Source organism: Marmota marmota, unplaced genomic scaffold (assembly GCF_001458135.2).
Source record: "Marmota marmota marmota unplaced genomic scaffold, marMar, whole genome shotgun sequence".
NCBI lineage: Eukaryota > Metazoa > Chordata > Mammalia > Rodentia > Sciuridae > Marmota > Marmota marmota.
The window spans coordinates 21,122,626-21,147,944 of NW_025999990.1; the positions used below are offsets into that span (position 1 = coordinate 21,122,626).

At 34.1% G+C, this 25,319-nt stretch overlaps 1 protein-coding gene across 5 annotated transcripts in view; it reads right to left on the reverse strand.

Moving 5' to 3' along the window:
- CUNH18orf25 (chromosome unknown C18orf25 homolog) overlaps window positions 1-25,319 on the reverse strand; it is an 84,926-nt gene that overhangs the window by 21,616 nt on the left and 37,991 nt on the right. For all 5 annotated transcript variants that reach the window (XR_007348825.1, XM_048806280.1, XM_015482411.2 and 2 more), the window contains exon 2: window positions 18,952-19,733. Coding sequence is in view for 4 of the 5 variants with exons in the window: in XM_048806280.1 (XP_048662237.1) it covers window positions 18,952-19,663 (712 nt within the window). In the remaining variant the exon portion in view is untranslated. The remainder of the gene's footprint in view (window positions 1-18,951; window positions 19,734-25,319) is intronic.

The window sequence follows — 25,319 nt, forward strand, 5'->3', positions numbered from 1 at the left end:
AAAAAAAAAAAAAAAAAAAAAAAAAAAAAAAAAAAAAAAAAAAAACTGTTGTTTTTTTGTTGTTGTTGTTTGAGATTTTTCTTTTCTGAGAAAGAAAAGAAAGTTTCATGATTCATGGAATTTTCGTCAGAGTTCAAAATGATTATTATGGAATCAAGATACTGTGTGATGTCCAAATACTTAGGTGCAAAAGATATGAGGGCCAAGTACAATATTGACTATTTGACCATACATTCGATTTAAGTAGGCTTTGTGGATGTTTCAGGAATTTGCAATAAATTATTTAGTGATTTATTTTAAATTTATCACTATTACCATTCTGAACTTCTTGTCCTCACATTCCCCACCTCCACCCCTAAATTGAGGAACCAGGTCAACAGTCAAGTCAAAATTGTACCACTCCTACATGTATAATCATGCAAAAGGTTTCAGTGTATATATCCATGCAGAGTGACATCACCTACCCATGGAAATAACTTGTCTGAAAGTCTTCATCAGTAGAAAATACAAGCAAAAACTTGTTATGTGGCTTCATTCTTGTATCTTCCATATTTCCAAACAGCATACCTTATAACTTAGCTTAAATTTAGTGTTTATCATAAACAAAGACAGCAAAATTTTCATATTTTAAATACATATAACAGTTAAATTATGACCACTGTCATTTTTCATTTCAAATATATTCAAACAATGACAAGGCAATACTATATAAACTTCAATTAAAAAGAAAGGATAATGGTTGCCTTTCCAACTTTAAAAGATAAATCACAATTAATGATCCTGTATTTCAAGGTCATCTCATACCTATCATTAGCAAACCAAGATTAAATAGCATGCTTAAAGCACTTGGCATCAAGGGCTTCTACTCTGAACAAATACATGAATACCAGTTAACTATGACCCAGGAGGGCTTCAAACTTGTCATCCTCCAGTCTCAGGCTCCCAAGTAACTAGAATTACAGGTGTATGCCATACCTGGCTGTGATATTCTTTTAAAAAAGGAGATTCCTGCTACACAGAATGATGAGATAGGTGATATTTTGTAGTGATTTCATCTGCTTTTAAGAAAAAGTAGCTCTTGAAGGAAAAAAAGAAAGAAAGAAAAACCACAAAGAAGTAACTAGGAAAACTCAACACTAACAGGAGGAGTTCTCAATTCATTACAAGAAAGAACAAACGTGAGGACACCATCCTTGCTCTCACTTGATTATTCTTCTATACTGTTAAAACATTTGCACTGCTACAACAGACTGTTTTGACTTTCAAGAATATCAAAATAGTCATTTAAATTTTACATGAAAACATGTCCAATTTAAGATTTAGTCATTAACATGAACACATTCCATGCTTACAACATTTAAGGTTACCCAATCTGCACATTCTCCCAGCTGCCAACTCTGATATGTGTCACAATCTTTAAATATAAATGAACTTACTAGCTTTCCTAAATCATTAAAAACATCTCTCTTTAAAGGTAAATTTAACACAATTAGTTAATTACTATTCAATCTACAGTTAATCCAGGCACTGTTTCTCTAATTGGAAACATTTTTGCCATTTGTTACAAAGTAGAAAAAAAAAAGTCAAGCAATCTAAAACTACTTCTTATTTAAGAACATCGATTCATATATACTATGCTAGATGTTTGTAATCTCTTACTAATCTCCTAGCCTACATAAATAAATTCTGACTTTTCAAATACCAAAATGCTTACGTATCTGTTGGGTCACACATTCCTATACAGTTTTCCTCTTTTATGACCTCAAACCTACATTACTGTCATTAAATGTTTAATGAAATTAGTTACCTCAACAAATATATTCTAATGGGGGGGGCCTGAAAAAGAAAAACAAAGCAAAACAAAACCTAATTTTTCCTTTACTATGTTTATCCATGACACATTTCTCTGTTCAAATCTGATGACCATAAGTACAGCATTTTAAACTATACAAGATAATGATGCAATTTGCCACTCCTATGTACAGTCGAGAAATACGAGTTAGGTAGAACCAAAAGAGACTACAGTTGTTCTTATTGTTGAAAGAAAGACTAACATACAGTTAAAGCCTGGAATGCACAGGAGCTACAGATTTCTGTAAGCAGATACACAAATTAAAGCCCTTCCCTGTCCCTCCACTTAAATGTGTGACTCTGATAAATTATTTCACTCCTCAGTTTCTTCACAGGTTATTATGAGGGTTAAGAAAGTCCTAATACAGGATCAAACAGGACTTCAAATACTGGTCCCACTGCCCTACCTTTCCATTGACTACAAGTAATGCTTGCCCACTTCGTTATTTGTTTGCGTCTTCTTGCATATACACTCTGCTGAATACAGCCTACATTCAAAAAGCTTTGAGGAAACATCATTGCCTGGACTGATACTTTACACTGCACATACATAAACCCAAATTGTTAAATAAATGGTTTTCTGGGATTAAACAAAATAAGGTCATCACAAATGTGACATATTTTTGTTTGAAGTGAAATTTTAGACTGTATTCATATAAAAGTATTTCAAGGGCTGGGGATGTGGCTTGCCTAGCATGCATAAGGCCTTATGTTCAATCCCCAGCACTGGGGTAGGGGTTGAGAGGGGACACGACCTAGGATTTCAAAACCGAATAGAAGCTGGGAGTACTGATGCACGACCCAAATCACAGGTACTCAAGTGGCTGAGGCAGAACAATGGCAAGTTTGAAGCTAGCACAGACAACTTTGCAAAACCTGTCTCAAACTAAAAACAGATGGGGATATGCTCAATGGTAGAGCACTTGCCTAGCATACTTGAGGCCCTAAGTTCAATTCCCATTAACAACATGCCCCACCCCAAAAAAAACAGAAAACAATTTTCCATTTGTCCATATTTAGCATCATCCTTTATAAAATCTAATTAGATCTAGAACAGAATTAGATCTTGTACCACAGAGACACCTAGAAACATCACTTCTCCTTCCCTATTGTGACATCTTAGGTTCAAGGAAAAGTGGTGCAATGCACCACTAAATGGCTCCTTTGACCTCATTTCTGTGGCTGTAGTAACACACAAATAAGTTCTAAGAAAATTCCTTTTTCTCTCTGCCATACCTGAGCTCTCCAATCCCCTCACCAGGAAATGAAACTTCTGTCTTGTTGCTACTGAAGAACAATACAAAAGCTCCTCCTCCCTAATCTTCAAAGGAACTAGGCCCAGGGCTAATTATCTAAAGAACATCAAGAGAAAGGGGGAAAGGATAGATACTATACTCAGCCTTGATCTAGATAGTAAGACTCAAAAATGTTAATCAGAAAAAGGGTTCTTAGAAATTAACAAAGGGACCTAAAACAGGGGATTATGTGCACACATGTGCAATGGTGCCAAGGTGTGGGCATGAGGCATAGAGGGAAACAGGCAAACCTCAAGAGATGTAGAAGGGAATTTGCATTTTAGAAGAAACTACATAAGAAAAAAAAATGCCATTTTCATTACCTACTAGAATGCTTACTAAAGTGAAAATTTATATTTGCAAATGGCAAAAATACTTCTGCTACATTTTCAGTACAATAAGTCAAATAGAAAATATACGCATAATAATCTGAAAAAACAGAAGGCAGTCATTGTCAAAGCAACTCTAAACAAATGAACTACATTAACCAAAGGCATTAATAACTTATACAGAAAAGTTCCATGTCCTTAAAAAAAAAATCTTAAATACCAAAAACATACCTATTTTCTTTAGAATAATATCATAAAGCTATTTTAGCAAAAAACAAAACAAGAACAAAGGGTTAAATGAAAACAAAATGCAACAATATGTACTTAAGTTTTATGTTTAGGAGTTAAGTCATCTTAAAAATAAAACTGAATCAATATCTGTTTTGTACTTTTCCCATTGCACTTATCTCAACTATTAAAAATTTAAACTTGACAAAGTTTCCAACATGGAAATAAAGTTTTAGGATCACACTTGGTCTTAATGTCATAATGGTAAATAATTGGTCATTTTATTATACCCAGAAAAGCTATATATGAATGATCTAAATGAAGAGTTCAAGAAAGAATCAAAGAAGCAGAAGACTCAAGATTTTCAGAATAGCTCAAAGTCGATGAAAAGACATACTTTTTAACATACCTTTAAGCTACAAAGTTAGAAAAGCTCTGAATCAAGTGGTTATTCAAAAGATAACTAAATAACATATCTGAATATTTAAGGGAACCTAGAAATACAGAAATAGGGCATTTGAAGAGATCACCATCCATGACCTATTGCTTTGAGAATTACCATGTGTAGAGAATAAAATTTAAATGCACTACAGTGTATAATACCTAAGAGTACAAAAATCAGACATTAGATTAGCCACATTCCTAGGTATACTACATTGCTAAAGATACATCCTTTCCAGCTTTCTTGTTACTCCTTGAAGTAGCCAGTCTAAATTTTGCCATTTTTCAAATATTCCTTAATTTTTAATAGGATAATTTAGTAGGGCATATACTTTAAACAAAAAAAGAATCTTGACTTTCTATGTTGATGGTGGTATTTTTTCTATGTAAAAATAATAAAACTGAAAATCATCTGAAAAAAGTCAGACAAAATCAATTATCTATTATTCTAATTATAAAACCATTTATTTCATTAAAGAAAAGCAGGTTTCTTTACTCAGGAACACCTAATATGAAATCACTAATAGAACAACATTGTCCTCAAAAGAGTAACAAGAAACATTTCTTTTTCAAAATTTTTATTTATCTAGGTTAGTTACACTTCAAATGCACAGATGTATAGAAGATAGAAACAATAATTTGATAATATTCTTCCCAGATCTTAAAAGTTATAAGACGACTTCATTACCAAATACACTTAATGGACCATCCTTTCATTTTTTACGACATCCTCTATTTTATACTGTGGAAACTTAATACAATATGAAATTATCTACTCAATACTTATAAACTACTAGTTTGGTGCCAATTCCCACTAATTTTCCCAAACTTCTGAATAGGAACAGAAAGAAAAAAATGAAAAGTATAGAGTTCTAAAGTTTTTCATATTATTTACAATTCATAAGTCCATATAACTTCTAGGCAAATTAAAATGGTACATTACTTCGCTGTACTTAAGTATAATATATGCCATTTTTGAAGAGGATGTTAAGAATTTTTAAAAATAATATTCAAAATTTCACCAAAAAAGTAAAGCCTATATTATGAATGTGTAAGTTTAATAAACTTGGATTTTTTTTTTGGGGGGGGGGGTACCAGGATTGAACACAGAGGCACTCAACATGGAAATAAAGTTTTAGGATCACACTCAACTACTAAGCCACATCCCCCATGTTATTTTGTATTTTATTTAGAGACAGGGTCTCACTGACTTGCTTAGTGCCGCACCCACCGTTGCTGAGGATGGCTTTGAACTTGTGATTGTCCTGCCTCAGCCTCCCAAGCCGCTGGGATTACAAGCATGTGCCACCACACCCAGCTGGAATTATTCTTCTGATGTTATATTTTCTGACATGTGGCACTCCACAAAATCTTTTTCATCGTGCCCACAATGTACTATACAAACAACTTTTAGAAGAAGGAAATCAACATGAGCTCAATAAAAATATAACAGGTACAATTACGTTAAAAAGGTTACCTTCTGCTGGGTATGGTGGCAAGCGCCTGTAATTCCAGACTCAGGAGGCTGAGGTAGGAGAATCCCAATCCCATATTCAAGGCCAGCCTCAGCAAACTGAGTAAGGCCTTAACAACTTTGCAGGACACACACGCACGCGCGCGCGCGCACACACACACACGAGTGCGCACATACACCAATCTCAGAATTAAAAATAATTAAAGAGGCTGAGGGTGTGGATCTAATAAAATGCCCCTGGATTCAATCCTCAGTACCAAAACCAAAATAAAATGTCACTTTTTTTACTCAAGTAACTTGCTTATAAATTTTCTAATCTAAACAAATGATGATAGCATGAAGTCCGCTTACCTTCTTTCTTATAATTTTAAGATACCTATATTATCAGGCAAAATCAACTGTATATTAAAAATGAAATATCATTGCCAGGGTGTTCTGGCACATTTCTGTAATCCCAGCTACTCCAAGGCTGAGGCAAAAGGATCACAAGTTTAAGGCCAGCCTTGGCAAATGAGAAGATCCTATCTCAAAATAAAAAATTTAAAAGGGTTAGGAGTCAAGTCCAGTGATAGAGCACCCCTAGCCTGGGTTCAATCTCTAGTACCACCACTAATGCCCCCCCCAACAAAAAAATGAGATATATATATATCATTAACAGACTTAATGCACTTCAAATGATTTTGCATATAGCTTTTATGTAAATCTCATATAAACTGAGAGATAACTATAGCCAGAGACCCTTGGTGTTAAATCTATTTGATTAGTAGGGGAATAGTAATGAAAAACACAATAAGCAAAATAAATTAGTTTTCATATATTCTTCTACTCAATCTGATAGTTTAAAAAAATTAAGTACAAAATATTTGGTTAATTTTTTAAAAGACTTTTTTTCTGATTTTTGTTGTTGTTGTTATTGTTGGGCCTTTTTTATTTGTTTATATATGGTGCTGATCATAGAACCTAGTGCCTCACACATGCAAGACAAGCGCTCAATCACTGAGCTACAACCCCAGCCCTTTCCTCCTATTTAATTACCATAACTAGGTTTACATGTGGGCAACTTTTTACTCACATACCTGGGAATGAACATTATGTCAGTGACCTGTATCCATTAGAATCACTGTAGACTAAAGCATAGTTAACTGCCTACAGTACGTGTCAAACATAACATTAAAGCAATTGCCAGAATTATTTCAGAATTCTGATCATGGGTATGCATGTGCATATACATACTCATATACAAATCCCTGAGATTAGGCTCATTTCTCTGACTTGGGAACAACAACAAACAGATAAGCTTCTAATTTTAAAAAACAGAATGCAAAATATTCAGTATCAAACTATTAATTTAACCATGTTATGTTCTAAATTTTTATTTGTACATTTAAAGTTATACTCAATTTTAATACACATAAAATATGCATTAATATGACTAAGAAAGTTATTACTGCTTAAGAAAGTGGCTCAAATAACCAGACCTTCTAATCTGCTGGTTAAATTCTCTTACAATGATTAGGTCTCTAATGTTCTCAAACAACGAATTAGTAAAAACTAGGCAGAAGGCGAATGTGGACAGATTATCAGAAAATACACTTAACTTTAGATAGGGCCATCTAAATACTACCAACTAAAGAGAAATACTATGATGAAATATCAATAAATTATAACAGCTGGTAATAGTTATAACTAAAATTTTCCCCTAACATCTCTCAAGTGTTTCTTTAAAAGTAATTTTTTTAATGCAGTAACTTTTTAAGTCTATAACTTAGTCATTTAATTAAAAGCTACAAGTGAAAATATCTTCTGATATATTAGATAAAAATGCACATGTTAGAGAGATGAAATATTCAGAATATAGTATTTTATTCTTAAATAGAAAGCACTTCAGCCATGACTGGATTAGTGCTATAGGTTAAAGATGTTTCCTGTCAGCATTAGTCCTTCATAGTCTGCAAATAAATCCAAATAGAAAACATTCTTAATCCTACTTAAAATTCTAGAAAAACTAAAGGAATTCAAGGGAAATGAAGGAAGGACCACTAGGCACTTAAATAACACCTAAATTACAGAGTCATCATCACATAATGCAAAAGTTATTCTCACTAGTATCAGTACTTGTAATCTTAGGAATACAGACGTTGCCTCTGTGAAGGAGAATTCAATAACATATAACAGTACTTCTTTAAATGTCCATAATACAAAACCAAATTATTTTGGCAGAAAAAAAAATTTAAATTGTGCAATCTGGAAAAGGTGTTAATATTTTTAAGCCAAGTGTACTGCTTTTCAAAACAACAATCTTTATGACAGTAACATTATCTTTAAGGCACTGTACAAAAATGAAAATCAGAATTAAAAATTCTTTATATATGTTTTTGCTGTAAAATTATTCTTAAGGTTAAACTCCAAACTAGAATGTCAAATTTTACTTCATAGTAAGTTTTTGACATATAATCTATTAATTAAAATCAGTGTATTATGGAACTCCTTTCTACCAAAACCTGTTTCTACATCTTTAAGCAAAATTGTGTAGAAAAGGGCTCCAAAATTATTAGTACTAACTAACCTTGTAAAATATTAAAATGATATTCTTATCTGGAATATCAAATACTCAAACTTGTTTTAAATTCCATTCCACTGAAATTGTATTCATTTTTTCTTAAAGAAAAATATCTACAGAGCTCTTACCCAATTATGCAATGATAAGAAAAATTAGAATATATCCAGTCAATACAATATTGGCAGTAATTTGTTTAGATGTTATTCTTAAAAGATAAATAATTTAAAAATAAAAAGCATTTCAGACATGCTTAATATATTAAACATTTTATCATGAAACAGAAAACTGTGTTAAGTGCTTAAAGCAGTTTATACATGCATTTTAAAAGTCATTTTTTAATGTCATATTAACATGCTGAAATGAAAGTAATATTTTCTAATGTCCAAAAATTCATGTCTAGTAAAATCTGTGATCCTGGGAGAAAGGTAAAGACAGAATAAACATAAGCTTTTAAGATGGCAGATTAGTTAAAATTCAGTCCATCAGTATGCTCTTTTTGATGTAAGACTTAAAATACATATATATTAGCAGACACAGAGTGCAAGTGTTGCATTATCATTTCAAAGAAATACCCATCATTATAAATAAGCTTCTATATATTTTAGGGTGAAAAGTCTTGATGTTAAAAACCTATGCTTACTGGTCAAATACAAAGTTCAGCAATTCTGACAGTCATTAGACAATAAAAGTCTCTACTTATGCATATGTTTTTAAGTAAGTGAGCACATTAATAAGTCTTCCCCAAAGATAACTCCCAATTCTCATGCATCAAGTTCTGAAAAGAAAAAACTAAATCATAGTTTTATTTTTCAATTCAAGACTTGAAAAGGAAAAAACTTGGCTTAGTCTATTACTGTTAATTTACAATCTGTAAATATTTGGACATAGAACTGAATTTAAAAATGACAGGGCTATGATATAGCACAGTGGTAAAACATGTGCTTAGCATTCACAAAAGGCCCTGGGTTCATTCCCAGCAGGAAAAAAATAAAGCAATGACAGTATTCCTAAGTATAGTTACTGACGAATACGAAGAAAAATTAAAAACTGTTTTTATATTAAACTCTAAATAGGCCAGCTCTTATAAAACACTTCATCAAGTAATAAAATTAACATTTTTAATACAGTCATTAAGTTAACAAATGCTAAGAGAAAGCCCAAACTTCTATTTTAAGTGAAACTAGTACAAAGCACATTTTTTTTAAAAGCCAGTTACATTAGCAAAGTTACATATTCTTATTGAAAATTTTCATTTTAATTTAGCTGTTTCTCATGACATTCCTACAAATCCTGGGGCAGGGAGGGGAGACAGTATTTCTCAACTATAGGCCACATATAAAAACATAGGTTCCAAGACTTTCAATCCTGTGATATTTCTTTCCTTTGACACACTCCATAGGTCTTTAACATAGCTAAGAGACATTTATTTTCAGTACAGAGATTGAAAACCAACAAACTTAGTCATCAGCAATTTAAAAACCCACTGAATACATACACTTGATAGAGTAACCATTTTGTCTTTGTCCTCTAGAGGTACCTTTATACTACAGTACCAGATAGTAGTACCATTGGATGATATTTGCTAGATTATTACCTTGGGTACTGGGCTTTAAGTTAAAGCGCAAATTAGTTTATCCATTTAGTGATGAAAAATATATAGTTAGTAGTCCCCCAGTGGTTTCAGTTACCTAAAGTCAACCACGATCCAAAAATAGTAAAAGGAAAATTACAGAAATGAACAATTCACAAATTCTAAACTGTGTACTATTCTTAGTAGTGTGATTTTTCCTGCCATCCAGGTCAGGACATGAATTATCACTTTGTCTGGTGTATCCACAATGTATATGTTATCTGTCTATAAGTCACTTAATAGAAATATTGGCTATAAAATTGAGTGACTCAGTACCACAATTTTTTGTCAAGTAACCCTTACATAGTAGCCCATTTCTAGGCTACAATACCTACATCATTTACTTCACTTGTCTCCTCATGTAGGCATTATATCATTTCGTGTCATCACAACAAGATGTGTACAATAAAATATATTTTGAGAATATTATTACAGTATATTGATTTTTCTATTATTAATTTGTTACTGTGCCTAATTTAAAAATTAAACATTACAATAGTTATAGGAAAAAGTAGGGTATATATAAGGTTTTATTTTTTGTGGAGTTTGTTTTTTTACTATCCACAATTTCAGGCATCTACGAGGGGTCTTGGAATCCTCTGCCAATAAGGGAAGACTACTGTACTATTTTTCTTGTACATAAAAATCACACGCAATCTAATCTTTTTTCCCTACATATCTTATATAGTAGGTACAGTCAATATTTGCTCAAAAAAAACTAATGTATTCTTGCTATTTCAAATGTTAATTAATATTTTAACTCTAAATAAAGACTAGCAACAAACAGGTTCATTTAAATGACATAGGTAACACTGATATAAGAACGTTCATTCTGTACATTCATTCATCTTTACTGAATTATAAGACTTGAATCAGAAGGAGTCCAGTGTTGGTAGAGTATAAATGCTAATGCTAAGAGAGTCTCAAATTATTAACTATTTTCCTATTTTAATTCAATAAATTCCCAATTTTAAATGTTATTATTTTTTTGGCCTGAACGAGTATAAAGGTGAGAATTGCTCTGATTATTATATAAATACGATTCTACATTCCAATCTACATAACAAAGTCAGACTAAAATTTATCAAACTCTACTGCTTTAGGACTGGAGATATAATGGTTCAGTGACAGTGCTTGTCTAGTACACATGAAGTCCAAGGTTTGAACCCCAGTACCAAAAAAAAAAGAGAGAGAGAGAGAGAGAAAGAAAACAAACAAAAAACCCTCTGTGGCTTTGTTTTGAATACTTAATTTTTTTAAAAATCAGGTATTCAAAATTAGCCAGGCACATTGGCATCCACCTTAGCCAGACACAGTGGCTTACATCTATAACCACAGCTATTCAGGAAGCTGAGGCAAGAGGATTTCACATTTAAGTAAGGCGAGCCTGGGCCAGATAATGAGGCTGTTTTAAAAATGTTTTTAAATAAACCATTTATTACTTTAGTTTTCAAAACATTATGAAATGAAACTTACAACGGGCACAATCCAAGAAGCAGACAGTTAACAATTTTGTGATAGACCTTTAAATTGTTCCATATTATTCCCATTTTTAGAAACATTACCTAGAAAATTGTTGTTTCTCTGGGAATTCTTACATTACTGTCAACATTTCAACAAGTCACAATAAGAATCAACAAAGGGTTGTTGTGGCTGTACCTGGGAATCAGGCATCCATCTATAAGGGGATGTCACCTGATAGGGTGACAGGGGAAATTCTTTGACCAACTAGTGCATTTTAGGTACCCTGGGTTCCAGCAGCCACTTGATCTCTTCACCAGCATCAAGATGAGTTAGTTTTTTCATTCGTATGCAGAATTTCTTCTGTCTGCTTCTGCATCTTGGAAAAACAGCTCATGCAGGGCCTCTTCTAGGACACTGCCTATGCAGTTGCTAACACACACAGAATCCCCATCAAGTAATCCTGGAATTTCCTTGGGTGCTCCTTCAGATACCCCAGCATGAATGAAGTCAGCTTTAAAGACATTGAGGTCATTTGATAAAAACAATATTAATTCTGAAAATTGTATTTTTAATAAAACATGCTTACTAAAAAAAAAAAAAAACAGCATAAATTTTGCTAAGAAAAGCCTGATAAATACAGCACTGATAAGTAGCATTTAATTCATTAGCCAAATGAAAGTAACCAATTCCAAGAGAAATAATAAAAAAAGACTAAGATAACATTATCATTTTTCATAGCTTCAATGATTCTGCCTGGGAGCATGTATTCTGTTACTATACAACAGACTTAATATATAATAGTAGTTTTTAGCCTTTGCTGAACATTAAGACCTGGAATAATTTAACGATACCAAAACCTGGGATGGATACAAGGCATCTGAGGTTTATTTTGTTTTAAGCTCCCTAGATGATTTTAATGAACAGTCTTGATCCAGAACCACTATATCCTTGAATATTGTGCTTTGACTGTGAAATTCTTAAGAATTATTTTGGCAGCTGACCTGTAACAAATTATTATATAATAATTCTCAGCTGACTGGTTTTCATCAAAAGTTTCATTTAAAAAAAAAAACCTATGGAAAAACACATTGAAGGCATACAGAATCCATATGTACCTCTGGGTTAGCTTTGTATAAGCAATGATCTGTGAAATATGTTCAAATGTATATATGCAATCAAAAAAAAAGTTTTATGGTTAATTGGGATATGATACAAATCGTATCCTACTCCTGGGGAGAAGTATGGCTCTGATTTGTCCTGCAGAAAAGAAAACCTGTTTACATATAATGCAGCTAGTTCCAAACATGTAAATATGTATATAGCTATTAATATCCAGTAGAGGAGTGATTTCATAGGATTTTAATTTAGGATATGGTCCTAAGCCATACTGTTTATCCTTGAGTTAGGCTAATTTAGGTCTCTAACAAAATTAACATTAAACTCTTCATTGTCAGGGACCTATTAAAAGTATTCATTCCTCAGACCACTCTTGACTACTCTGTTCCCAGTCAATCCCCAATGCTGCACATTAGATGTGCACAAAAATTCACTGAATAAATGATCAATGGAATCAATCAATCTTGGCCTTATACCATCTGCCTACATAAAGAAGTCATTTTGGGGGTGGAGAGAAGACACTAGTAATTGAACCCAAAGGCTCTTTACCACTGAGGCACATCCCTAACCTTTTTTATTTTTTATTTTGAGATAAGGCCTAACCAAGCAGCTCAGGGCCTCACTACTAATTTGCTGAACTTGTAATCCTCCTGCCTCAGCCTCCTGAGCTGCTGGGATTCAGTCAGGCATGTGCCACCACACTTAGCATGAAGTTTTATAAAGAACTGTCCTATGAAATGGCTCTTATGTACAGGGTACTTTTGAAAAAATGGCTTATTTATCACAAAGTGGCTGTTTATGAAGATAAAAAAGAATGCTTCAATATCAACCTCACAAGAATAGTTAGATACAACAAGAATGTTTTAATCAGTCACATCACCTATTTTCCATGCCTTTAGGCTATGACACAACTTTTTAGCCCAATTCTACCCAGCAAATAAAAATCTCAGAAAGGCTTGTCCCTAACACCTCTCTAACTTCACCTTATTCCTTTTCCTCTGATTATTCCTTACCCTATGCTGTCTTGACTTTAAAACAAAATAAAACAAAACAAAAAAAAAACCCTACAGAACTCGGGAAAATGGTGTACAAACACTTGTGCAGGGGGGCAACGAAATAAGTTGCAGCCTCATAAAGATGACTACCAGCAATAAACACTGATAACCAAGACATTTTTGAGGCTTTAAAAAGAGGGACACATTTGCCCAAACCCACAGATCCCAGAACAAGAGGGCACCCTAACAGTAAAGGATAGACTCTGGATGACAATGACATGTCAATATATGTTTATGTAACAAATCTAGATTTTAGTTGATGGTGCAAGTGAGAAAGGCTTTTGCTATAAACCTAAAACTGCTCTAAAGAAAAGCATATAAAAAATTCCAGAGGCCATATTTTCACTTTAAAGACACAGGCCACTTTTATTAACACTGATATATCCTATTTTGAGAAAAAGACTTATATCAAAAGCAACATTTATGCTTTAATATATAAAAACTTAACGCAGGCACTCATTTTAGAAAATAAGGTAGGAAAAGCAAGTCAAAAATAGTATCTTACTGCTTTAACCCAACAGACTGCCAAAGGTAGGATATCTACCAAACTTAAAAGCTTGTAAACTGAAGTTAACATCCATATTTTAATATACAGAAAACTACATTTTAAAAATTCATGCTTTTAAAATACTCATTTAAATAGAATAAAAGATGCTTATGCTTGTTAATTAATATAAGACAATGCATGGTTTATAATAATACAATTTCAAAAAAAAAACAAGGCTGCATTGTTTAGAACTTGATACCCATTGCTATGAGAGACTTAGCATATCACTTTATTTTATTCTATTTAATTTTTCAGATGGAGGTCTTGATATGTTGCCTAGGTTGGGCTTGATCTCCTGGGCTCAAGGGATCTCCTACCTCAGCCTCCAAAGTAGTTGGAGCTAAAGGCACATGCCACAGCATCCAGCTCACCTTTCATTTAACTGAGAGTAGCTCTCAATCCTGGCTATTCACTTTCATCACCTGGGGAGCTTTAAAACTGCTAATGCCATAGGATCAGACCCCAAAAATTCTAGTTTAATTGGGATGAAGTGGGTCCCAAGCATCAGAATATTCTCCCTGGTGATTTTAACATATAGCCAGGTTAAAGTGGATGAATTTTATCCACCTGGTTTGCATTTACTGAACAGTTTTTACCTGACTATTCTGTTTCAGTGTTTTATTATCAGTTTTTTTATTTAGTAAGTCTCTTAAAAAGCTATCAAAATATAACCAGATTACAAAAGGCCAACAATAGGGACATGGAGCTTTTGTCACTAAGAGAATAACTTTATAGTCAATCTAGGAAAAGGCCAATAATGTGCTTCATGGAATTCTCTCTATGGGCTTAGGGTCTTATGAGTTCACACTGCTCAAGTTATTCCAAACAATTAAATATCCAATAGGTTAAGAACCCTCACAGATTCATAAGGAAAAACAATAGCAACAAAACAACACGCCAGAGGAAAATGTGAAAAGAACAAGAATAAACTGTTTATCAAAAAAATACAAATGGCCAAACATGATTTTTCAACTTTACTGTATTGATCAAAGAAATGCAAATTACTATAAGATACAATTCTTCTACTTCATCAGCAAGATTTTCGAAAAATAAATACTCAATAGCAAGAATATAATGGACAGACATCCAAAACTCCTGGATAGAATAAAATATATTTTATTATTTACTTATTTTTGTGTGGTACTGGGGACCGATCCCAGGGTCTCATGTGTGCTAAGCAAGTGCTCACTGATCCACATTTCCATCCTAAACATTTAAAAAGCAGTAGGAAGTATAAGGTCAAGAGCCCTAGGTGTTCATACTCTTACTCATGATAGCAAGCTGTAAAAACAGCCCAAATGACCGACATGGAAGAAGTTATAGTTATAGTTGGATTATTCAAAATCCAAATATCCTAGATAATAGCATTTTGGTTAAAGGCTCAAAATATAACTTTAAAAGGAAAAGGAAATAGAAGCATTATCTAGTGACAAATTTTGTTATATATTACGGAATGAAACATACTCAAATGTTGACAAAAGTGAATCTATGGGTGACTTTAATATTTTACTTCACAGTTTTCCATTTCCAAAACTTTCTACAAAGAATTTACCATTTCAAAAGAAATGTTGTTGTTGTTATTGTTTTAACTTCCAAGTAACAGTAAATTGATCAAGTATAATAATCTCTACCAAAAAGTGTGAGGTAAGACAACAGCTTGTCATGATACATTCAGTACATAAATCTGGTGAATAATGGGTGCTGGGATCCTAGCTTCAGCAGACTGAGCTACTCTGATTTGCTCATGTGGATTGAGAGAATTCAGGTGACCTTAAACAGCTGTCTTCAACAACATCTCTGACATTCTTCAAGAGAGGAAACTAGGTGAGACAACTGTCTTTTACCTATTACAATGGGTACCATTTTTGGAACCCTACTCTAGGTATTTTATCTGGTATACCATTAGACCACACAAAAGCAAGCAATTATAGCCAAGACAAGATGAAGCTACCTGGGGTTCACCCTATGTTAATTATGAAATTTTTTTCCTGCTGCCCATGTACACTGATGTACATGTCTATTCACAGAATGAATTGCTTGAACTGAATGGAGTCTAACGCCCATTATTCATATTAAAAAATCAAAATGCCTCCAACAGCTTATTTTATAGAGTTAAGGAGTGATTTTACAGAGAGACTGCCCCCCTCATGAAAAATAATGCTCCAATCATGGAAATACATAAAACACACCAAAAAATCTATAAAGATGAATCAGACACTTGATAAAAGTCATGAATAACCATTTTGACATTAATTCACTACAAAATACTACAAATTTTACTATAAAATACTCTTGGCTCATTTCTAAGTCACCCAAATGAAAGAATTGCCAGAATTATCTTGGTATGATATCTCCAAACAGATTATTATAACATCCATATTCCCAAAACCTTTGAGAAGAAAATGGTCAAATGCTAATAACAAGCCACCTGTCAGTTAACTAATATTATTTTTTAAAACCTTAAGAAGCATCTGTTGCCTAGATATGAAAATAAATTATTAAGCTTGATCATGCACTATATTAGTCTACATCATTATTTGCACTTTTTAAAAGAAAATGCACTAATTGTTATATTACTTGGCATAAGAGTACATTCAAGATAATTCCTTCAACTTTTATGCTGCTACCAAAATCTTATAAAGCATTTTCTAAATTATCGACTTGGTTGTACCTTGATAAAACAGCATGTAGTAAGAAGTTTTTACTTTTCCCCTTGGTTTCCATTCTGTGTAAACAGCTGGATGCAAATTTCAACATCCAAGATATTCTCTTAGGCACATCCAGTTTAAGTTTCCCTGAATGTCCATGTTATTCACTCAAGTTAGTTCATAACACAACTTTTCAACAACTGCTCTTGCTATATGGTTGAACATGTCTCCCTTTTTGCCCAAAGTCATAATCAACTCAGGAAACTAAAGTATACCTAACTTATATTAAAAATGCATGATGCACATTTTTTCAGAGATAACAATATAGACAGCTGACCTGAAGTCTCTAATATTTAAACTCTAGGTTGTTCCATCTTTGCTGCTTTGCATAATAACAGAAAAGACCATTCATAGTTGTCTTATATGAATGGTACTTCCTCCGCAAAATTATGCAGTGCCCAACATAGGTAGTCGTATACGTGGGTCTGCACCTTAAACTGTCATTTGATTCTTCATCATTACCTTAGAAAACTCTACATATTTCCAAAAGCCAAAAATTCACTAAATAGTATAAAAAAAATAGAAACTATAGATTCAGATTAATTTACTTTGGTGTTTGATTAGTATACAATTCAGAATAGATAAGAAAGAGACTACTGGTGTTTTAGAGGTTTTAAACAATAGTCAAGGTAGTCAAATATGACTAAAGCATACCTAAGCTATTTAAAAAAGCCAAACAGGGAGAATTACCCATGAAGATATTTATCATGGCACTTCTACAATGGGGTTCCACCTTCAAAGAGAATTCTGTCCACTCATCTTCTCCCTTTCCATAAAAGGGTCATGTATTGGGAAGTTACATAAAAACTATTTGGTTAGTGGAATGAAAGACTGTTCAAGAGAGCTATCATGATCTTGATTAATACATCAGGATATAAGAATGCATGAGAACAGGATATAAGAATTCATGAACAAGTTTATGGGTGTTAATAAGGCTTTCTTAAAAACATTACTAACTCTAAAATTGAAATATACCTAGAACCTACCTTAGAACAACCCTGAAGTCTGCTTCTCTAATGAGCTTTATGTAAATTCCCTCTGAGTGTTTTTTATACAAGGAACTACCAAATGAATTTTCAAGAGATATTCAAAGAATACAAAGCATTTCTAAAGACTGTTTAAAATTCATATTTAATATTTCATATGGATGAAGCTTTTATTTGTAAGTTGAACACCTATAAAGTGCTTCTAAAACCAATCATTCTTATTGATGAATTTATATAAGTTTGGTTAGTTATAGGCTTAATTAACCAATATGATTTTTCTTGAAATATCCTTTGTATATCAGCAATATGCTGTCTTTGTGTGTAGAAACAGAAAACTAGGGGGGGAAGCATAGTCACCTATAAAACTTTAGAAAACCAAAATCTCCCCCTCTTTAATGCAGCAATAAACAATATTATCATGATCTATTAAACATTAGGTAGTTTACAAAATTTTTCTAATCATTATCAGTCTTGACCAGTGAGGATTTCCCACTTCAAAATCATTCACATATCATCTTTCTTCCACTATGAAATTTCAAGACTGTCTCTGTCATAGTACACAGTATCTGATGTGATAATACAGGGAAAGTAGAAATGTCAAACATGTAATAAATTACAGACCCTTACACCAATGACAGCTGGAACAAATAAATTTCCAACAAACTTTTTAAAGCTTTGGGGATTAACGGGAAATTCTGCCAAAAAAAAAAAAAAAAAATCTGTCCAATGTGAGTATGCAACAAAGATAACTAGTTTATCATTCATAATTGGGGGAAAACATAAAATTACCATTTTAGGAGGAGCAGTTCTTAGAAAACTTTAATGAAAGACAGAATGTGTCATTTCATAAGTGCAGTGACTATATAATAAAGCAAGTTGCCTATTCCTGAGGAAAACATACTTCATAATAATGCTGAATAGTAAAATCTAAGCCGTGCTAGAAAGGCAAAGATGGGAGTTCAGGTAATGTATTACAGAGAAAGAGACTTGTGAGAAATTCCATTACTTAAAAAATAATCTTGTCCCTACCAGTAACAACTTAAATAATTTTTCTGCTGATGTGCTAAAGTGCACTGGAAAACCTCAGAAAAGGTTTGGTGTTTTTTGTTTTTTTAATTGGCCACATCTTGTTAACAGACTGCAGTCTTCAAATTTACTCAGAGCTGCAGGTCTCCTGGATTTTTTCAAGTGTCACTCATCTAACTGAGCCTGACAGCTGAGAAATGCCATCAGTTGCTTTACAGTCAGTTTAAAAAACATCCTCTACCTGGTATCTCTGCAGTGATTGTCTTGCTGCTCCCTGAAACCTCTTCATCATCTGAGGAGCTTGTACTTGAGTCACAAGTCAGGTCACTGTCACTGGTACTACTGTCCTGCAGCAAGTTGTACTTCTTTCTCGCAGCAGCCTCCCGTTTCTGCCTCAGTAGTCTGATCCGCTCCTTGTGCTTTTGGCTCCGATGACCTTTAACCTTGGCAACTCGGCCATTCTGTTTATCACTGGATTGCCGGTTTTTCTTGGCAGCCATAGTAGATGTTTCACTTTCAGAACGGGATCGCCTAGACTTACGCCCAACTGTGGCACCAGACACTCCAGAAGGGTCTCCTTCCACTGCTGTTTCTGCCTGGGAGGGTTCATTTTCTTCTGCAGAAGACAATGTATCTGAATCAGCCAGGTGACCACTAGAGGAAGGGGAAAGCATGCAATGATTAGAGGAGTCACTCTCATAAACTCGACCAGTTGTCGGCTTGTCACTCTCTGTGGATGCTAATTGAGACTCAGAAGAGTCTCTTCTCAGTTCCATCAACAAGCAAGGCATTGAAGAAAGAACTGCAGAATCTGCTACACCATCTTTCTGAACTTGAGATTCCAGTTCTACAGATCCATCTTCCTCCTTGGCTGTCTCTTTTTCAGATGTTTTCGGTGGGACTTCAGACTCAATGAGTTCTTCAACTTTTCCCACTGCCTCTTCCATCTTCATTTCAGAATTTCAAGTTAAATCATGGAGCAGAGTCTAGGAAACGATATCAAAGATGCAACAGGAAAGCAACCTGTACAAAAACACACAAAATCAATAAAAAGAAATGGAGGATTATTTATTCAACAAACATGCCCACTTTCTAAGATTTTCTAACCAAAATTACCATTTTGAAGGCCTTTAAAATATTATATGTCCTTATCCATTTGCTTTAAACAGTCTGAAAATTCAAAGAGCTTAGCAAAATCCTAGCAAATTCAACTACTAAGAAGGGCACATTATTCCACTATTACTAAACTTACAAAGCCAGCAAATAAACAAGAATTTTCAAGTTTAGAACTTTAAATAAATAGAAAAAGGATCTTCAAAACTCTGATGTACTTAATATGTATATTTGACTTTGATATAAATGAAAAAGAACACCTTAAAAAAAAAAAAGTAGTCTGAGGGCTGAAGCTGTAGCTCAGTGGCAGAGCGCCTGCATTGTATGTGAGAGGCACTAAGTTCAATCCTCAGCACCACATAAAAATAAATACATAAAGGTATTGTATCCATCTACAACAAAAAATAAATAAAAAAGAAATAGCGAGGTAAACTCTTTTTTACAAAACAATGCGTGCTTTACATGCATTTGGCAAATGAGCAACCAAAGTATGCATATCAAACCGGTAAGACTGCTCAAAAGTAGCATTAAAACGAATGGCCAGATTCACTGTTCCCTTGGTCCTTCCTAGTTCCCATATCTCTCTCATGCTGAATTTGAGTATAATGTCTTAGCAAATGCCCCCCCCCCACCAATAAATAATGGCCTCTAAATACAGTTCAACTACTTTGTGAACCCAGGAAACTCTACTCTATGAATGACTCTAAAGGGTTTAAGAGAAGGCATCCTACACACATTTTACACCTTACATGCTAAATTTAGAATTTAACACCCACACCACCACTGTGAATAATATAACTCTAATTAATCATGAAGAAACAGTCCAAAGGAAGTGGGTGAATGGAAGGAAGGCAGGGAAGGAAAGAGGCAGGGATAAGTAATCTTTAACCACAAGATTCTGTGACCTATGTAGTGCAGATTTCATTAACTGGTAAGTTTTTAAGAGGATGCTAAGAATGTACAACACAAGTCAATATCTTGCCTGCCCATGGAACATTACAGAGGGCAAAAACCATCATGTTCCATAAATCACAGACACAATATTAATCTAATGTTAGTCATGTGCACTGTGGCAAATTTATCAGTTGACTCTACCAAGTTACCTGATGGTTCAACTTATAATAGAAGATAACCAAAAAAAAATCTGAAAAATTCTTTTATTGGTCTAACAGGCTAAGCCTTTTCGTTAATACAAACAGAGATATTCTATACCTGTTTTTATATTTCATAGCCCTGTTCTCAACTGCTAATAAAACAGGAATTCTGATAGGTTTCCTTAATACTTTTGTGAAAACCAGAATATTCACAGCTACTGGAATATTTTATTAAGTTTTAAATACTCCCATGGGGGGCTGGAGTTGTGGCTCAGTGGTAGAGTGCTCGACTGGCATGCGTGAGGCACTGGGTTCCATAATCTTTAGCACCACATAAAAATAAATAAAGTTAATGTACTGTGTCCAACTAAAGGAAAAAAGGTTTTAAAAAATACTCCCTTGGATAGCCTACTTCATAAGCATATTTGTATCATTACTAATTTTTCAATTAAATGAAAATAAGCATAAATGTTTTTCCTAACACTGTTTCAAAAGTAATGTAACACTTTTGAAAGTCAACAGAGTAAAAGTTAAAACAACAAATTTAAAGTGTCATAAATGAAGTATGTTTGCAATACAAACATGAAAAAAAACTGTCGATTTAAAATACCTCCGCGCACAAAGAATTAACCCTAGATTTTCTAACAATGAGTGTTTGATGTTGGTCAAGTTGGCGCAAACCTGTAATCCCAGCAACTCAGGAGGCTGAGATAAGAGAATCACAAATTCAAAGCCAGTCTGGGCAACTTAGCAAGACTCTGTCTCAAAATAAAAATAAAAAGTTCAGTGGTAGAGCACTTGCCTAGCATGTGTGAGGCCCTGGATTCAATTCCCAGCAACAAAAAAAGAAAATTGATTTTTCTGTTGATATATAACCAGGTGACCAATAGAGGAAGGGGAAAGCATGCAATGATTAGAGGAATCACTCTAATAAACTTGACCAGTTGTTGGCTTGTCACTTTCTGTGGATGCTAATAGAGACTCACTACATATATAAAGTGAAATACAGATTTTTTTCCTTAAAGTTAAAATACCTGAGAAATATAATGAAATGAAATTAATATCAACCATAAATAACAAACATCAAGCCTCTACTTTTTTAAAAGAAGGCAGGACTTTTCAAGGATAGACCTTTTCAAAATATCACAATACAATGTCATGTTGAAAAATAAAATTTACTGTCCCATTTATTCAGAAACTGCCAAGGGGGTTGGTCCTTCCAAAGAAGCTAAGGCCTTGTTGGGGCTCTCACTTAATCTGGAGATAAGTGTCATGGAGTCCGGCACTGCCCCACCATGGTCTTCTGATCCCCCATATCACCTAGATCTACATTACTCTCCTTATGCAGGACAATGAGGTAATCTACACAGAGAATACCATCAAGGTTGTCACAAGAGCAGCTAGTAGAAATGTAGGCCTTTTTGGCCTGGCTTATTTGCAAACGCCCTGGCCAAAGTCTACACTGGTAGCCTTCTTGTTAACATAAGTGATGCTAAACCTGCTCTAGCTTCTGGTGCTACATCAGCAAGTCCTTCTCCAGGTGAGGAGAAGAAAGTGGAAACAAATAAAGAATCTGAGGAGTCTCATGATGACGTGGGCTTTGGTCTTTTCAACCAAATTTCTTTTGTAAATGTTTAATAAAAAGATGAGAAATAAATTTGCTGAACTACCATAACTCTTATTTCTTCTGGAAACAAGTTGTGTGGGTAGACAAATGAATATAGACTTTTTCTTAAAAGAAAAATGATAATACCAATTATTTTCAATAAGGCCCATTAATCAAATGATCTTTCAAGTTCCTTATATTTAAGTATTAAATGAGATTTAAATTTCTGCTATCTAAATAAGCAACCAGAATTGTGGTCAAACCACTCACATTTGCCCGAATCAATCACAGAAGACTAACATCAACCATAAACAGGATACCAGTTAGCTCATTATGGATGTCCATACAACAGGGCCACAAGAATGAGAAAGCTCTTTATATAGTGACATGGAGCAATTCTCATGAACAAAATTTAAAGGAACAAAAGAGATAATTATACAATTTGTATAAAGGCAATTATATTTATTTATGTGAATTTGTTTGTAGAAGCACAGAATCTCTGGTAATGCTAGCTGCTCTGGTAAGGAAAGGGTGGATAAAGGAACAGGAAGAGAAGATTTGGTACTGCACTTAGTTTTGTACCTCTTGAATTCTATATTACAAAAAATCGTCTTTTACTCCTCTCTGACATAAAAATTTTCTGAAAAATCTTCTGAATAAAAGGGAGCTATGCTTTTTTTTCTGGCCCTGACACCAAACTACTTTTGGGTCAATTTTATTCAGTGAATTCTACTAGGTTTTCTCCTTATTGTACAAATTTAATTAAATAAAAGCAGGGGAAAGTCATCAGAGGTGGAAAACCAAGCTCTGACAAAACTCCCTATAGTGGAATTAAAATGAAATTCCCTAAATACAAGAGGAAAAGATGTCATACATAGAGTTTAATTTTTCCCAATCACCAGACTACTTATTGCACAGATCAGTTTGGTTGAGGGAGGCTGTTTTTGATAGGGATAGTCAAGTAGATGGCAACAGAAAGCGACAAGATTATCAAATGGGAATTGCATCAGGTAAATAGACCACTCATTCATTCACTCATCTCTGAAATTCTTTTCTTACCACCACTTCAATCTCATATCTCCTTCTCCAGGTATTACTCTCTTCTTTCCCAAGATATTTCACTATTTTGTTGTCAGAACACAAAAGATCCCAAACTGATCACTGGGGTGATCATTTGACTAACCCTCTTTCACCACATTAAAGGTTCCAACCCTGAGTTACCTAGTGAAGCACAGAACTACAGAAAATCTTTTCTACCATGGTATAATGTAGGTACTAAAGAAGAAATGATTACAGAATTTAGTTTGTTACTCCAGGAATCTTTTTTTGGTTTTTGTTTTGTTTTGTTTGGGGGGGGGAGGTTTGGGGTGGGGGTGTAAACTGGGATTGAACCCAGGGGTGCTTAACCACTGAGCCACATCCCAGCCAGTTTGATTTTTTGAGACAGGGTCTCACTAAATTGATGAGCTGGCTTTCAACTTGCAATCTTCTAGAGCCAAGCCACTGGGATTACAGGTGTGCGCTACTGCACCCAGATCTAGGAATCTGGAGCAGAGGCTATTGCTCCACAGCAGTACTCATTCAATTATCTTGCTAGAGTGACTTTAGTTAACAGAATAGCTCATGATTATTTCCTGGCTGACCAAGGTGAAGTCTGTGTTGTTAATACTACATGTTGTACTTGGATCATTCCTCTAGGCAAGATGATACCCAAACAGACAAAAGAACAAGGCACATGGCTACTAATCTCACTCAGTCCCCCTTGATCTTTTGTTATTTGTTTCTGTTTGTTGTTTTTGTTTGTTTGTTTGTGATACTGGGGACTGAACTCAAGGACTGCGTGGTACATGCCAGGGCAAATGCTCTACCATTGGCCATGGTACCTGGTTGCCTGTCAAATTTCTGAAGAAATACAACTACTAACAGAATAGTGCTGGCCAAACACTTTACAATGATAGCTAACTGACAATGATAGAGTAGATAAAACTAAACTTGACAGTAAAATCCAGGTGGAGTAGCCTGAGAGCTTTGCTTTCTAAAGTCCCTGTTGCTCCAATGTGGCAATAAAGAGTTTTTAAATCAATTCCTAATGGCTAGCCATTACCCTCCATTATCCTCCTGGATGAGAACCACCATGACAGGTCCAACAACAATCAAACCTAATTTCAGAATGGTTGATCAACAAATGCTTTCAGAGAAATTTCTTCATCAAAGGAGGAAAATGTGACAGCTATCAATATCAAAATGGAGTCATTTGTATGTGGGACATAAAGGAATAGCCCTCTTTCATATGTGCTTATGATGGAAATAATACAAAGAATTCCTCAAAAATCAAAGTATTCCAGATAAGGCCCTTTCACAAGGATACTTCCATGACACTGCAGTCTCCACCAACGAGCTAATGTCAATTCTTGCAATGAAAGTTTGCAACCAATGGTCTCTGTTTCAAAAAAACAGTTTACATAAACTTCTTGTTTTTGTCTTTAGAAGTTTCCTCCTTGGGGCTGGGGTTGTGGCTCAGAGGTAGAGCACTTGCCTAGCGCATCCGAGGCCCTGGGTTCGATCCTCAGCACCACATGAAAATAAATAAGAACAAAGGTATTGTGTCCAACTACAACTAAAAATAAATAATTTTTTTTAAAGTTTCCTCTTTGCCATCACCCCTTTGGATGTACCTACAGTCCTCCACAGCACATTTATCAAGACTATAATTTCCTATTACTCTCAAACTCTTTGCTTTGAAAGGTGGGTATCTCTAACATTCACTTCAGGTTGACTAATTCTAAATAGCTTTCT